Genomic DNA, 14533 nt, shown 5'->3' with positions numbered 1-14533 from the left:
CTGATATGAGGTAGCTGAACCTCATGCTCCAGGCTGGGATATGCCTGCCGAGCAGTTAAAAAAAAAAAAAAAAAAAAAAAATCTGTACACCAGCTCATCAAAGTCTCGTCCCTCCTACTTGGCTCACCAGTGTGGCAGTCAGTGATTTTTTTTTTTTTTAAGGATTAAAACTGGTATAACCATCACTACGCACACATCTTGCTTGAAGATGGCGTGAACCTGTTTAATACAACCACTGTCTGAACTTGTGCATGCATAGTTCCTCAAACATATTGGCTCGGAGTGAACATATTAGCTTCCCTTACTTCATTACAAATAGTGAATGAAATCCAGGCACTTACAACGCAGCCACACCAAGTACATTGAGATTGGGTGGATTTACATACTAATCCAGCAGAGGTGTTGCATTTTCATATTAATCATGCAATTGAATTGTGCTTGAGCCTCAGTCTGCAACAGTACAAGCTTTGCAGATTTTGAAGGATATTCAAGTTGCATTGATTTGACTAAACCCGCACATAAATCGCACCAACTTTTTCTCTCGTGCTGTGCAGATGTTGTTGAAACCTGTTACAAAGTGGACCGTTCCCCAATGACTTATGCAGTACATTCAGTTATGCTCTTCTTTAGCTGTCAGAAAGGTAGTCGGTATGCATGAAGTGCATTCTTCAAGTACCAAAACAACGTAATGTTTTTTTTTTTTAATTAAATATTTCCTTGTCAGCCACATGCAGAGTGGCAAATTTATTGTTTATTCGCATGTTAACTGAAAATTAGAGCGTAGATGTTTTATGAGTTCACGATAGGGTAGGTAATACTAAATTCTGCTCCTCACCCCAAGTGGTACTGTTTTACAGTCAATCACAGCTTGTGAATCAGGAATAGACACTCTACCAGAAAGCATGACTTTGCAGCTCAAAACTAATTTAGGCTTGCAGCCGGCCCTCCCCCTCTGTTGGAGGTGTGTTGGCACAATCCTTTTTTTTTTTTTTTTATATATATATTTCGCCTGTACAGCGCTTGTGCTGTGCTTGCGAAGTCTCTTGAAATATAATAATAATAATAATAATAATCTTAAATGCTGCTTAGAAACCCGCCCTTACTTACCTGAACTTACCTTTGGTGGATTCCAGTGTCACTCTAATATACTTGCTTTCCATTGGCCAGCACCTCGTCTGCGTTCACTTCTGCTCTACTTTTGTCATCCATGCTGATGGGTGGATTCTGGGCCAAGTACTCCTTCAGGTCACTGGTACTGCCTACTGGTCAGTGGCCTTTCATCGACTATTTACTCTGCAGGTACTTTTTTTATTTTTATTTACCAATGAACACTCGATAGGTGTGCATCTGCCGGCCTGCCATCTTTCTCCTCCCCGTGCCCTTGCAGCCTTTTCCCAGCTCACACCTAACTGATTCCCCCCCCCTTGCGCTCATTTGTTGACCGCCTCCACTTTAAAAGGTACTTTTATTTTTATCCACTTTGAAGGTACTTTTATTTGAGTCACATTCCAGTCTGCGGTTTGCCCTTCCCTCCCAAAACCTCAGTCGCTCTCACCACCTCAGTCCCTTCGCCGAATGCCCCTTCTCTGCTTGCTCATCCATACTTTTATTTACTTTCTTTAATTATCCTTGCATTCCTATTTATTTGTTTTTTTACAATTATACATAGTGCAAACTCGACCCGAAGGTATCGGAGCACTTTGTACAGGCACCAGTTCATTACTGATTTGCGGAGAATCACAGGATGTTGAGCCTCCACCGAAACTCAAATCCAATTCACTAGTTTCATTGTCAAATGCTCTAGCCCCTATGTCACATGCTCGCCCCTTGAAATAAGCATAGAAGAAGGCTGACACTCCTTTGGAACACGTTCCATTATATGTTCCAAAGTGGTGTAGGCCATCTTGTTACCCTTTTCTCGCTACAACCCCTCTGCTGTGGCTGCACACCAGGCAGAAATAGGATGCTTGGTATTTGTGACCATAGAAATACTGATTTTTCTGCCTCAAGTGCTATTGCGGTGATGTATGGGAGGGGAACCTGGCATGATTTAGGATTGGAACAACAAATGCAGGTTGTGTGTGAGCTGTAGATGCTGGCGCCCCCACGCTCCAGAGAATGTGCTTTTTAACTGGGATGTAAAGACTGCATCTGCCATCAGACAGGCTGCTGCCACCATCGCAGCCTATGATTTGAAGCACCGAGTTATTATGAGGCGCTAGGTCGTGTAATTATAATGTACGTGCTGTTAACACTTCAAGAACCTGGATGGAATGCTTTGTGTGGAGAAGAAGAAAATAATTGTGATTTTTGATGGGCTCCCCTTTTTCAAAATGGTAAAATAGCTGTAAAAGCAGGCTGTGTTCCAGAGAAATATCCTCAACCTGTGCCTTTCTTGCTTGTCTTGGAGAAAAGGAAGAGGACTCTGGATGTATTGATGCAGCTTTTAAGGTAGCACTAAAGGTTCAGGGACTGAATAGGTCGGTCTAGGACTACAGATCCAAAAGCACTGGAATAAGGCCCCTCCATAGTTTTGTTTGTATGGATTCAAGAACTCCAAGTGGTGCGCTATAGATGTCGAGGATAGAACATTTCCTCTTTTATAATGATCAATACCCAACCTCATATACCTATAAGAGCCCAGTACAGGGCAGTTACAGGTCTGGTTGCTCGCCCTTGAAGCTGTGATGTCAAACAGATCCCCTCACAAGTCATATCCACCTCCAGACAAGTTGACCAAGACCGAGTTTCTACTTGTCTTCCCTATGATCCCTGCCTCTCTAAGTCACAGACAGGGACCAGTCCAGGAACCGACCAACCTCTGCAGTAGCTCATCAAATAACTTTTTTCTTCCTAATGCAAGAAACATAACAAAGCCTTTTGTCCTACTGCAGGTAGCTCAACAAGGGACACTTTTCATCCAGAAGGTGTTTTCTTTCGCGTCCATGGTCCCTAGAAAGAAAAAGCAAAGGCGAAACCTATTAGCTTTGCCAATGCTTTTTTTTTTTTTTCCTTGCACTTGAGAACACTTTCCGTGAGAAGAAATTAAATCTGAGCATTGACAGATGAATTGTGAGCTTGGTGTCTACGTTCTCACTAGACTACCTATTGTTTCTCATAAATCTTGATTTCGGAACAACTGAGTTTTATTATCAGCACAACCACTAGTTAGCCGAATAATATCCACTGTGTCTAGAGTAGTCTGGAGTTGTAAGAATTGTTACAGATAGCAACTTCTCCATCATTAGGACGAAGGCAACCTTGTTGTCCAATGGGGAGAGAGTGAGCCTGGGTTATGGTACAGAGTAGGTTGTGACTTTTATTTTGTATTGTGTATATATTTTATGTGTTTTTAAGAGTGCATGGTGGACCATGTGTTTTAAGTGCTGTCTAAGATTTGTTCTGACTTATTTGTGTCTTTGCACTTATAATGGATCCTGGTAGGAAGACATTACTGGGTTCTAAACTAAGGATCCGAGTTTGATGGACACCCGTTGTCTCTGTTGACTTCCATCCAATAAAGTAGTTCAGGGTTTTTGTTTTTCAGAAAGCAATTCCCAAAGCGGTATGATATATTGGTGGGCAGATTCTTTTTTTTTTCCAGTAAGGACCAGAAGTGGAGCAAGTTCTACAATATCTTTTGCGCTTGCTTGGCAGCGGATTGAGTTATAAGTCTTTAAGAGTACATTTGGCAGTCTTTAAGTGTACTTTAAAAGACACTTGAGGAAAGTCCGTTTTCCCCGTGCTGCTGGTTAAGAATTTGTTTTTGAATTGTTGAAGAGGCTGTATCCACCAAGGTGCACTCGTATTCTGTTGTGGAAGTTAAAGCAGGTTCTTGCTACATTGATTTTGTCACCCATTAAACGTATGCATAAAAGAATTTTAAAGAACAGTAGTGTTAGGACAGTGTTACAGTACCTCTCAGGTCATCGGCCCTGTACACACTTGGTTGTCCTGAGTAGCGCATTGTACTCCTACGCATCTGTAAGCATACGCACACGTGTATACATAGCGGAAGAGAGAAAGAGGTGTAGAGTGTAATCCTGTTTCATTGAGTGTGGGGATGGCTCATGATTAATAAGTCTCCTCTTCGCCATGAATTATGGTAAGAAATAGATAATTATGCTCTGTGCTTCTGCCATTCATGCCATGATATATGTGTACTTGTTTGAACAAATGGTAATTAGCAAGCGAGAATGCAAGGGTTTATTATTATTATTATTATTATTTTTTGTTATACGCAATCTGTAAACCAGTAAGACGTGTTTTTCTCCTAACAGTTTTGATGCACTGTGGTAATAAACTCGGATTGGACCTTTGCATTGTAGTAATAAATGTGTACTTATCAGAACGTTTGCTATAAACAGCGTTATTGGATCACATTTATTTCACTGTCATGGGCGTAAATATATAGCTATGTATATTCACACGTGTGTGTGTGTGTGTAGATATATATAATCTCAGAAATCTAAAAATGGTTGAGACTAGCGAGTCGTTCTGGGATCCCGGTGATGATCTCAGGAGCACTTACACTTCTATGGTCAATACCGGAAATGAAGTTGTATTAACAGAAACTTTTTTTGTTTTTTTTATGTATGTGTGTGTGTGTGTATGTATATGTATGTGTGTGTGTGTGTGTATATATATATATATATATAACATTTTTTTTGGGGGGGGGACAGCCACTCAGTGTTGCAGTAAATCTTGAATCTTCTCAAGCTGCAATACAATTGTTGCACGTGAATAACTTGTTTCATTTGATTCTGCAATTCCATTATTTACAAAATAAGGTTCGCCCTACCTTAACCAGAGTCTAAAAGGCTATTTGAATAAGTGTACAGTGGTTGTTGGGTGGTGGGTTGTGTGTGTGATTCAGTAGACTGTGCAGTGCCACTGGCAGGAGGGATATGTGCCATGTGTGACTGAGGTGGAATGGGGTTTCTCTTAGGCCGAGATTGTAAAGTACTTTGAAAGGTCGAGTGTCAGAAAGAGAGCCATGAGCACCTGATGTGATCGTTCATTCTCACAGCAGGAACACGATGCTTTGTCTGGCATTGTTCTGTATCCAATATGCCTCCGGCTAGGAGAGCAGTTCTAAACTGAGAGGCCTAATTAGGTTTACAAGGGATCAGGCTTGCAGCTCCTAATCTGCTTAGTCTGCAGAGTTCCTCCCAGATCTCCATCACACTGAGCCCATGAATTATACAAAGAAACATACTGTGATATTTTTGCTCCAGAAAATAAAGAGAATCGCAGCAATGGAGGAGGAAGAGCTAGAAAGAGGAACCGGTGTCCTAGTCAAAGAGTGGAAAAAAGGAGGAGGATGGGCGAACTGAAATAAGCGAAGCACCAGCGTGAAACAGCCCAACAGATAGACATGCCTGCAGACTTGCCAGCTCAGTGACGGCAGCCTCCCGGGCCCTGCATCAGTGTTTCATATCACAAGACAATTTAAATGGCATCTCTCACCTGCACACCCAAAACATCGAGCATTCCGCCCTTACCTCCCTCGAACGCTAGCAGAGAATACTAGGTTCCCAAACTCGCTAAAGATAGGTCATTTTGGGCCAGATGTATCAAAGGGTTTTACCCATTCTGTGTCTATGGGAAAATGCGTTGGTACATATGGCCCTTTATTCCCTTTTCTCCCTCCTCTAGAATCCTTCTACACTGTGAATACTCTTTCTTTGGTCACCGACATGGCATATTTTTCTAACCCAGTTCATAACAACCTTTGTCTCGCCTTAACATTTTTTGTTGTGCTTATCTTCCCTGAAATCTTACTTCAGCTTCCGATTTCTGCCTGACTTAATCATCTTTCAACCGTCCCACGTTGAATTAATTTAGTCTACCACTCTCTACCATTGATCAATTCCAATAAACGTTTACATAAAAAAGGTTAGAGCAGTCTGCCCATAGCTCATCCTTTTCCCATTGCTAATCCAAACTACTGTCACAAGCCAAGAGGATGCTACCCACAACCAGCCTGCTCTTACTGTTAGTTAAACCATTTTTTCTAGAGATGTACATAGAAGTGACATGGTGCTCGGTGGTTTAAACAGTAAGGAATTCTGGTATAAGCTACACACCATTCTTAATGACTATCGCCATGGGTGGCTTAGTGTTTGGTTATTCTTCTTATGGCACCATATCTCTGCCACTCTACTGACCTTACCATCAACTCTAATTCACCTATGTAGAATGCTTTCTTCCTTCAAGTGCGTCTCAACTTGTTTTCCCATTCAGTGTCCATTTCTCGCCCAAGGATGCCTAGAACAACGTTGATTTTCATGGCTGATGTCCACATCATGCACTTAATAGCTTGTGGTATATACACACTGCAAAGTGCTCACTCTCTGTTAGTATTAGACTCCGCCTCACCGATCATGCGTAATGCTGTTTTCAGTATTCCCATGCACGGTTAAGTTGATTATTTTATTTCTAAAACTAACTGGTGCTACATTGCATTTCTTCCTCGTTGGTCTGGGAAGAGATATTGACAGCTCATTTCTTATTTCTTGTGCTTTCGTTACTCTGAAAGCGTCACCCATTGATACTGACATTGCAGAGATCCTGCTTACTTTGTGTTCTACCCACTTTTTTCTGTTAGCATTTTCTGACACCACAGCTGTTACACTAGCCCTTCTTCCATTAAAACAGAGTGTGTATCCTTTAGAAGTTGGTTGTAATACCATTTCTGTCACCAGTGAAGACATGGAGACTCCAAGTGAATCATACTCTTCTTGGGGAAGACACCGTAGCAGCTAAGTGCAGCTTTGGGCAAGCTATTTCACTGCTGTCTTCCATTTACAACATTCTCAACCCATAGAATATTACACAAAATAAGTTGAGACCATCTCCACCTGGGTTGAAAGGAACAGAGTTGCTGGTAAACCGTGTTCATGTTGAGTACTGAGGAACATGTACAGGGTATCTGGAGTCCTCGTAAAAATGTTATGGATTAGACTAGGCAATGACCTGACATTTTGTCAGGAGGGCGTGTTTTTTTGAAGGGTGAAAGCTGCTTCAAGCCAAAATCTCTTGACTTATTGGCTTAAATATGTGTTCTGGTGCTTGACTATTAATAAGATTTTCCATTGAAAGGGTTTGTCCCTTAAAGTAGGTATAGACCTGAACTGTTATGTGGTGTTAATAGAATGGGTGGAGTCCCTTTTTTGTACACACAGAATTTGTGCAGGGCCTGTAAATCTATAGATTGTGCGGATCTAGTGAAATCTCCTTTTCGATTTGGTTGTGGACACCCTGGGTTCTCTGTTCTTCATTTATTAGTGTTTGTAGTGCAGCTGGGATGCGAAAAAGTATTGGTGGTTGTAGGATGGTGTTGAGTCTTCTAATGAATAGAGTCTGTATTTGATCGTTGCTTGTAGTGTGTAGATAAAATAATTTATTCTCACACTCTTTCTTAGTATAAGTCTGACCTTGTAATCCTCGGTCTCTCATTCTGATGACTTATTCCTCGTTACTCTGTTTAATGCCTGAGCCGTGCTTCCTTGATGTAGCTCAATTTATCCCTACCCACTGATTCCCATGTGTACTAACACCGTTTTTGTACTACCTCCTCCAGGTCTGTGAACTCGATATCATCTTCAATTTTGAGAAAGCTTATTTCATCCTGGATGAGTTCTTAATGGGAGGAGAAATCCAAGATACGTCAAAGAAGAGTGTACTCAAGGCCATTGAGCAGGCGGACATGTTGCAGGAAGTATGTTGTGTGCCTTTTTCATGTCCCATTTGACATTCTCCCTTCATGCACACACACTCCTATGATGTTCAAGTATGGTGATAGTGGTTTGCTTAATGACACATGTACACAGACTTACTTGCAAGTATCACATATATTGGTTCTTCTGCACACGAGCACACAACTGTGTATAGTCAATTTTTTTGTTTTGTGTGGCTATCTCTGTTGTAATCTACAGCTGAATGAAAGTCTGGAATGCACTGGGACGATATAATGTACGCAGGCTTGATGGATTCCGTCTATAATGTTGCCTTGGCAAGTACACTTCAATAATAAGCGAGTTTCATAGTATCCCATAATGTACATAAAACCTATGCTCCCCGTTCTGTTACAGCTGAACATGGAGATTGCCCACTGACCTACTGATGTATTCTTTTAGTCTCACTTTAGGGTGGTCTATAAAGGTGATTTGGTGTGTTTTCTAATTCTTAATGCTAGCTACCCATTTCACCTTTTCGAACAGTTGGGAAAGTCAGCCCCCCTTTCTGCTCATATGCTGTAGCTTTAATACTATTTCTTATGTCTTACTCCATTCCAATGGGCTACGGAAATAAGAGATTCAAACGGTAACCTTCATGCAGTGCTGAAGCAGAGTGTTGTCTACTATCCGCATTATCATCATCGTTGAGCAGAAACTTTAACTAACTTGTAGCCCTAAATATTCCCTCCAAATGTAAGACACTTGTCAGAAGAGATATACCACAAAAGAAGGGTGAGAATCCCAGCAATAAAAAAGAAACCTTTGCTTGGGGGCTCAAAACACGAGAATGCAAACAATTAGCCACAGAAAGAAATGCAAACAATAACTGAGTGAAGGTAATATAAGGATGGGAGAAGATGGCCATAAGCAGTGTGGAGGAATATAAGCAGCCAGAGACTGAGTGGAGGTAAAACAGCAGAAAATGACAACAGGGACAACAAGTTTTGTAATCCACTACCCTGAGGGTGTAGGATATAAAAAGTAGGTATGAGATGAGGCCATCTAACACAGATTGTTGTCTTGGCTCCTATTGGTGGGCTGAGTTTGCTGGATGTTCTGTAATGGGGCTTGTTTGTAGGACCTCTGAAAGTGCAGTTTTGTGGGAGGATTTGATACAGAAGCATCACGAGTGGAGGTTATGGGTAGTGTGATGATGGGTGGACTGGTAATGGGAGTGTTACGGTAGGTGGGCTGGTGCTGTGAATGTCATGACAAGGAGTGTGGTGGTGGGAACTACCGCACATGAAGTGTTGTAGCAGGGGTTCCTGTCGTAGGACTCCTGTTGGTAGACCAAGACTGCCTGGATTAGGGGCGGCAGCACCATGGTTTGTTGGTGACCGAGTCAATCCCATACCGTCTTGGCAACTGTCGACCCAACCCTTTTGGCTAGCTAGCAGCACCTCACCAATACCTGGAAGAAAGGGTGATTTGTGGTAGTCTGAAACCTGACACTGTGGCATCTCGGGGGAAGTCGTGGTCGACAAGTCTCGCTCCTTTCTCTTGTTAGCAAAAGGTCTCATACACACATAGGCCAAAGAAAGAGATGCAGGATGGTTTTCAACACATTTATTGAAAAGACTGCAGTCTGCAATAAAATATGAGCTGCAATTATTAAAGCAATGAGCCATAACAGTATTAGAATGGTGGTGATCAGTGAGAAGAAATTAAACCGTCCTAACATTTAGGATTTACATACACAGATGAATTGTACCTAACCCCAATCTCCTAAGGAGAGCATAGCAGTGATAGCCCAATCTGTTCGTACTCCATCCATGAGAGGAGCACAGACAACTACCCCCTCCCCCCTCAATTACCTGAAGGATGGGTATCTGCCTTCCTTCTCCGAGGGCCGACTGTGTAGACAGTGCAGAGGTTAGCAATGAAATGGCACGCAGCATGGCCGGAATTCTGGTTGGAATGACCTCCCTGTTGTCCCATGGCCTATACAGTGTTTTTTATCAGAAACATATTTTTGTTCTGTGAAAAGGCCTGATGTGAGCAAGTGCCTAAGTTTCGGACTGTTCACGAACTCTTGTGGCGACAATTGCTAGCTGGATTATCATGTACTCTGACTCATCAGCTTTGGACAGGGGTACATGGTGAAATGTCATGCGCAGAATAATAATAATGCTTTCCCAGAATCATAGAGTTACAGCTGATTAATAAATAAAAACATCCCCGCTGAAAGCAGGCCAACTAAAAATGAATAAAATGGAATAAATTAAACCAGAGCAAATATGTAGGTAAAAGGGCACAGGCAGCAGGCTTAAGCTAAAATGAGTGTAAAATTAACCCACAACACTCCAGTGTAGGGAGTGCTGCAGCCAGAACTCTGGTACAGGTGCAGTTGCAGAAGAGTTATAACCAGGCATGATAGCAGCAGGAAGTTTGATCCTGAGGCTATAAGAGGGAGGGACATGCTTTGGGGGCTTGAACAGGAGGAAAGGGGAGAGGCTAAGAAGAGCAGGGACTCGAGGAAGTTCTAAATGCGGTCTAGTGTTGTAACAGCTGTGCTAAAAAGTTAGATTCTTCGGAAACTGTTTGCAAGTCATTGGTGAATGTGTTTCTCGTCAGGTCACTTGATCGCCCTGTGTTTAAACACGTCTGATGCACTATAATTGTTTGATGCGACTGTCTAAAATCCTTCCCTGTTGTACAGTCTTGCTTTGTGTCATACCACTCCCATTAATGTACAGCGTCCCTTGTTCCCACGTGGGTTTGCGCTATATGAATAGCAGTGATATAAATAGCACTGACATAAATACAAAATGTGTACAAAAGTTGTAGTTCCAGTAGAGGTGGTGATTTTAGCTGCGATACTGTGAATAAACCATTACTGTTGGAGCTATGTTATTGATAATGCTCACTGAGCTGTTTTGTATTCTGTCAGTCTGTTCAGAAGGAAGGTCTGTTAATGATATGATTACTTTTGATGTTGAGCTCTTAGGATGTTCGGCCACTCTTGGAATTTAAAAAAGTTATATCAACCCCTGGTCAGTTTTTCTCTGAGCTTAGTTTGTTGGTGCCCTGACTATATCTGTGGATGTTCTCTTGAGCTCTGGTAAAGTGTTCTAAAAAGCTTTGAGAGCGGGTGTTCTGAGATTCTGCAAAGGATGCTCTCTTAGGCTTTGATAGACAATCCTGTTGAGCTCTATTAAAGGAAGCCCAGTGGAATTGTGAGCTGACTGGATCTTTGTCCACCATGGCTGCTTTGTCTTGTTTGCTCGGCTCTCTTTTGGTGCAGGGATGAGTCATTTCACCCTCGCTGCCGCCTCATTAAGAGCGCGCATCTCCAGCAGTGCCTGGGTGGGCATGTTATTTTGCTGCATGGATAAAGTGGTACAGGGGCTCTCGTTCTCTCAGCAGCACTCAAAATAGGAAAGTGGATATGCCCTGTGAACTTTCTTCATATCTCTAATGCAATATCACAATGTTGCATGTCACCAGATTCCACAAACATGTATGCAGAATGTGTACCTATAGGAATATTGTCAGAATATGCATGCAGTGAATGTATATGAATCCACAGAATGAAAACATTTTTAGCAATTGTGAGTACGAATTTTGAATTCTTCCCCTTGCTGTATTCTAGCAGCAGCCATAATACAGTTCAAAATCTGTCAAACAGAAATTAAACTACAAGATCCATAATGCACTGCAACTCCCAAATAGAATGAAACTGGTAACCATTCAGTGTCCATGTAGCCTTATAAATTATTGATAGTCTTGAGGGGACCTGTTCTGCTAAAACCCAAGCTGTCAAAGCTTTGTTGCTGATTTTGATCTGCAGTTAAAAGAAAATCTACTAAATGATCATGCCAAAAGATAGGTGTATGATACATTTTCAGAGGTGGCAAAACAAAAGTCACATTATTTGCAAGTTATTGAACAACAGCACATAACAATCCATGACAATTAATGGTGCAGCAAATAATAGTAGGGTGGGATAATCACTTTCTTGTTTTCAATAACATTGAAAATTCCTGATTCAGTTTTTTACTATAAAAATGTTGCTTTCTGTGTCTGCACCCGACGTGTTTTTATGCTAGTTCAGAGCCTTCCAACCACAGGAAAATAAAGAATTCTCTACTGACTTAAAAATAAAACTCTTAACATTGCATCAGAAGTCCAGTCTGCTGCTTGTAAGACTTTGATGCCATGGCAGCTGCAATCGAATGAGCGTTGAAAATTGCTTTGAAAATTGAAATATCAATGGCTGCCTTCAACATGATCCATCTCACCCACCAAGTTTGGGTGGGACAGCAAGCAGGAAAGTAGGGTGCACAAAGAAAACCGAGAGTTGTTAATGAGGAGAGGTTCTGAGTAGGGCTGGTTGTATTTTTATTTATGCTGGAGTAATCAGAATAATTTTGGTAATTCCACATTACTCTGACGTGGAATTACCAATAGTAACACAGTTAATCCTGTTTGTGTAGTTATGAGTAATTTGAAGGGGGTGCCTATCTCAAGCGGACATCTAGTGAGTGCGAGCAGCTGCTTGAGCTTGCTATATATTTTCTACTGCATAGAACTATTTCTTAACTTTAAAATGCATTCTTGCTTCCATTTTGGACAGAAGGCTGAATTTTGTGTGAAGCAAATAGTGCTAAATGCTGAGAGTAAGTGGGAGAAAATCCTACCCCAAGAGCACATTTAACGTGTGGCTCCTCACACCCACCATTTGTGTTCTGTTGCATTCAGCTCAGTTTTTTTGTGTAAAATCGCTTTCTTCCACCTATTTTGGACACAAGGTGGCATTTTTGTACTAAGAAATAGTTCTAAGCACAGAATTACTCTACTTGTGTAATTCCGCAGAATCTCGTGGAATTCTGTTAATTCTGCGTGATTATGCTACACTGAATTACACGAGTTTTGGTCACTCCCAGTTCTGAGGTCCTTTTGTAACTGCTTTGTAGGATTGCTGGCATTTAACCACAGTAAGTTAGAAATCTCTCCGGAAAGGTGGAATTTGTAACCTGTCTTGACACAGTTTTGTGCTTTCTGAATATTGCAAAAGATACACCTTCCGGTCAGCGGAATAGCCTTTGCATAAGATGTAAGTGTATGATTTTCAGATTTTGAAAGGCTCTTTTAGTGAAGAGGCATTTGGGAAGATCTCCTGAAGGGAAAATGCCAGCAGTCCAAATACTCTGGCTGTCCTCCCATGGGTGACTCTGTCCTTTACTTATGAGTCTCTCTCTTGTTGGGCCTTATCTTCTGTTGGTCAGCGAGAGAGTAACAGACTGCAAGTCTATAGCTAAGTGTAGTAATGCCATTTTGGTTGGCGAGAACTAAATGGACTTTTCTTGATTGATAACAAATCCTAGATCCTGCAGCGGATAGGCCCTTCTGTGCATTTAGTGCAACAAGAATTTTTAATCTTGATTGGTTCATAATCCGATAAACAAATAATTAGACAAATCTTTCCCGCTCTAAAATTACACTACCAGCTTCTTTAATTTGGCGAAGCACCATGGTGCTGATGATAGCCCAAAAGGAACAGCCATGTATACTTAGGTGATGGATTGCCATTGGAATTAGCAGAACCTGAGGTGAGGGGGAAAACTTATGGTCCGGGGGAGGGGGTTAATGCAATCTTCAGGTTTAGATGGACCATGCTGTCTCCTCAAAGTGTCTGAGGAGGCGAACTCTCTATCTTGAAGTGCCTGAACAGCACTTATGTTTTGAACTCTGAGGCTGATTTACTCAAAATTGGCACAAAACTCCAAATTAAATCTTTGAACCATTTCTAGTACCCATTCATTTTTAATAAGGGCTCAGCTGTGATACTGCCCCCACCCCGTTCTACTGCAGAAGAAAATTGAAAAGTCACCGTAGCAGGAGTGGTGAATGCTCTTAAGAAATGTCTTTTTGAATCCGGCCTCTGATACCTCTGTTCTTGATGGGGGGTGAAGATTAGGAGTGTGAACTTCCTCTGACAGGGGCTTCAGTTCAAGTAAGGTCAGAGAAGCACCTGTTCCTCTTCCAGCCTTGACAAAAGGCGTTGAATAACTACTTTATATAGCACAACTTGTACTTATCTAGGGTGGTGAATGCATTGACAAATTTGCCTATGTTTTTTTTTTTTTTTTTTGACAGAGTGATCACCAAGAGGAGTCAGGCCTCTTGCTGATGGACCAGTCTTGTTAGTGGCCAGTTTGCACAATATTGGGTCAGTGTGCAGAATAGATAGAACTACATCTGTTGATTCCATTAATTGGATCCTCGATAAATTTTCCCCTGAAAGATAACTTAAATTGGGTCACTATCAGGAGTATTAGCACCTTAGCCTTCAAGAGAAAGTCTGGTGATTTCCGTCCTTGGACGATTGGTAACGTCTGTTGAGAAAGACTTCAGTAAACTGTACTGAACATATGCTGCCGTTGTGGGTGTAGTCTGAAGACCAAAGGTTAATCTCTTCAGGATCAAAAATATCTCCTGAAAGAGCCAGGGGGAAACCAGCTTGTTTGATATTCTCCCCTCTGCAACCAGATTGTTTTATAGTGGGCTTTTTTTTTTCCCTCTCTCATAGAGGTCAACAGGATCCATGCACGTCCTGATCAGATGCATTGGAATCTCCTCAATCGCATATCTCCTTAGTTAGTGATAGATGGTCTTCAGACGGGTCGTCATCCTCCACCATCTGTAGTGGTTTGGGCAAGGTGTATAAATATGCTTATGGTTTGTTGTGAAAAACAGCCTCTTGCTGAGCCAAAAGGTTTGCTTGTTTGGAAGAACTGTTTCTGATCCAGATGCAATGAATACGCCCAGCCTTGGGGATAGGATGATTC

At 41.7% G+C, this 14533-nt stretch overlaps 1 protein-coding gene across 4 annotated transcripts in view; it reads left to right on the top strand.

Annotated features, from left to right (window-relative positions):
- AP1S1 (adaptor related protein complex 1 subunit sigma 1) overlaps positions 1–14533 on the top strand; it is a 59233-nt gene that overhangs the window by 26758 nt on the left and 17942 nt on the right. For all 4 annotated transcript variants that reach the window (XM_069217632.1, XM_069217636.1, XM_069217635.1 and 1 more), the window contains one exon: positions 7586–7723. In XM_069217632.1, the coding sequence (XP_069073733.1) occupies positions 7586–7723 (138 nt within the window). The remainder of the gene's footprint in view (positions 1–7585; positions 7724–14533) is intronic.

The sequence above is a fragment of the Pleurodeles waltl genome, chromosome 12 (genome assembly GCF_031143425.1).
Source record: "Pleurodeles waltl isolate 20211129_DDA chromosome 12, aPleWal1.hap1.20221129, whole genome shotgun sequence".
Classification (NCBI taxonomy): domain Eukaryota; kingdom Metazoa; phylum Chordata; class Amphibia; order Caudata; family Salamandridae; genus Pleurodeles; species Pleurodeles waltl.
The sequence above is the reverse complement of the archived record's forward strand: the minus strand, read 5'-3'. Positions and strand labels throughout refer to the sequence as shown.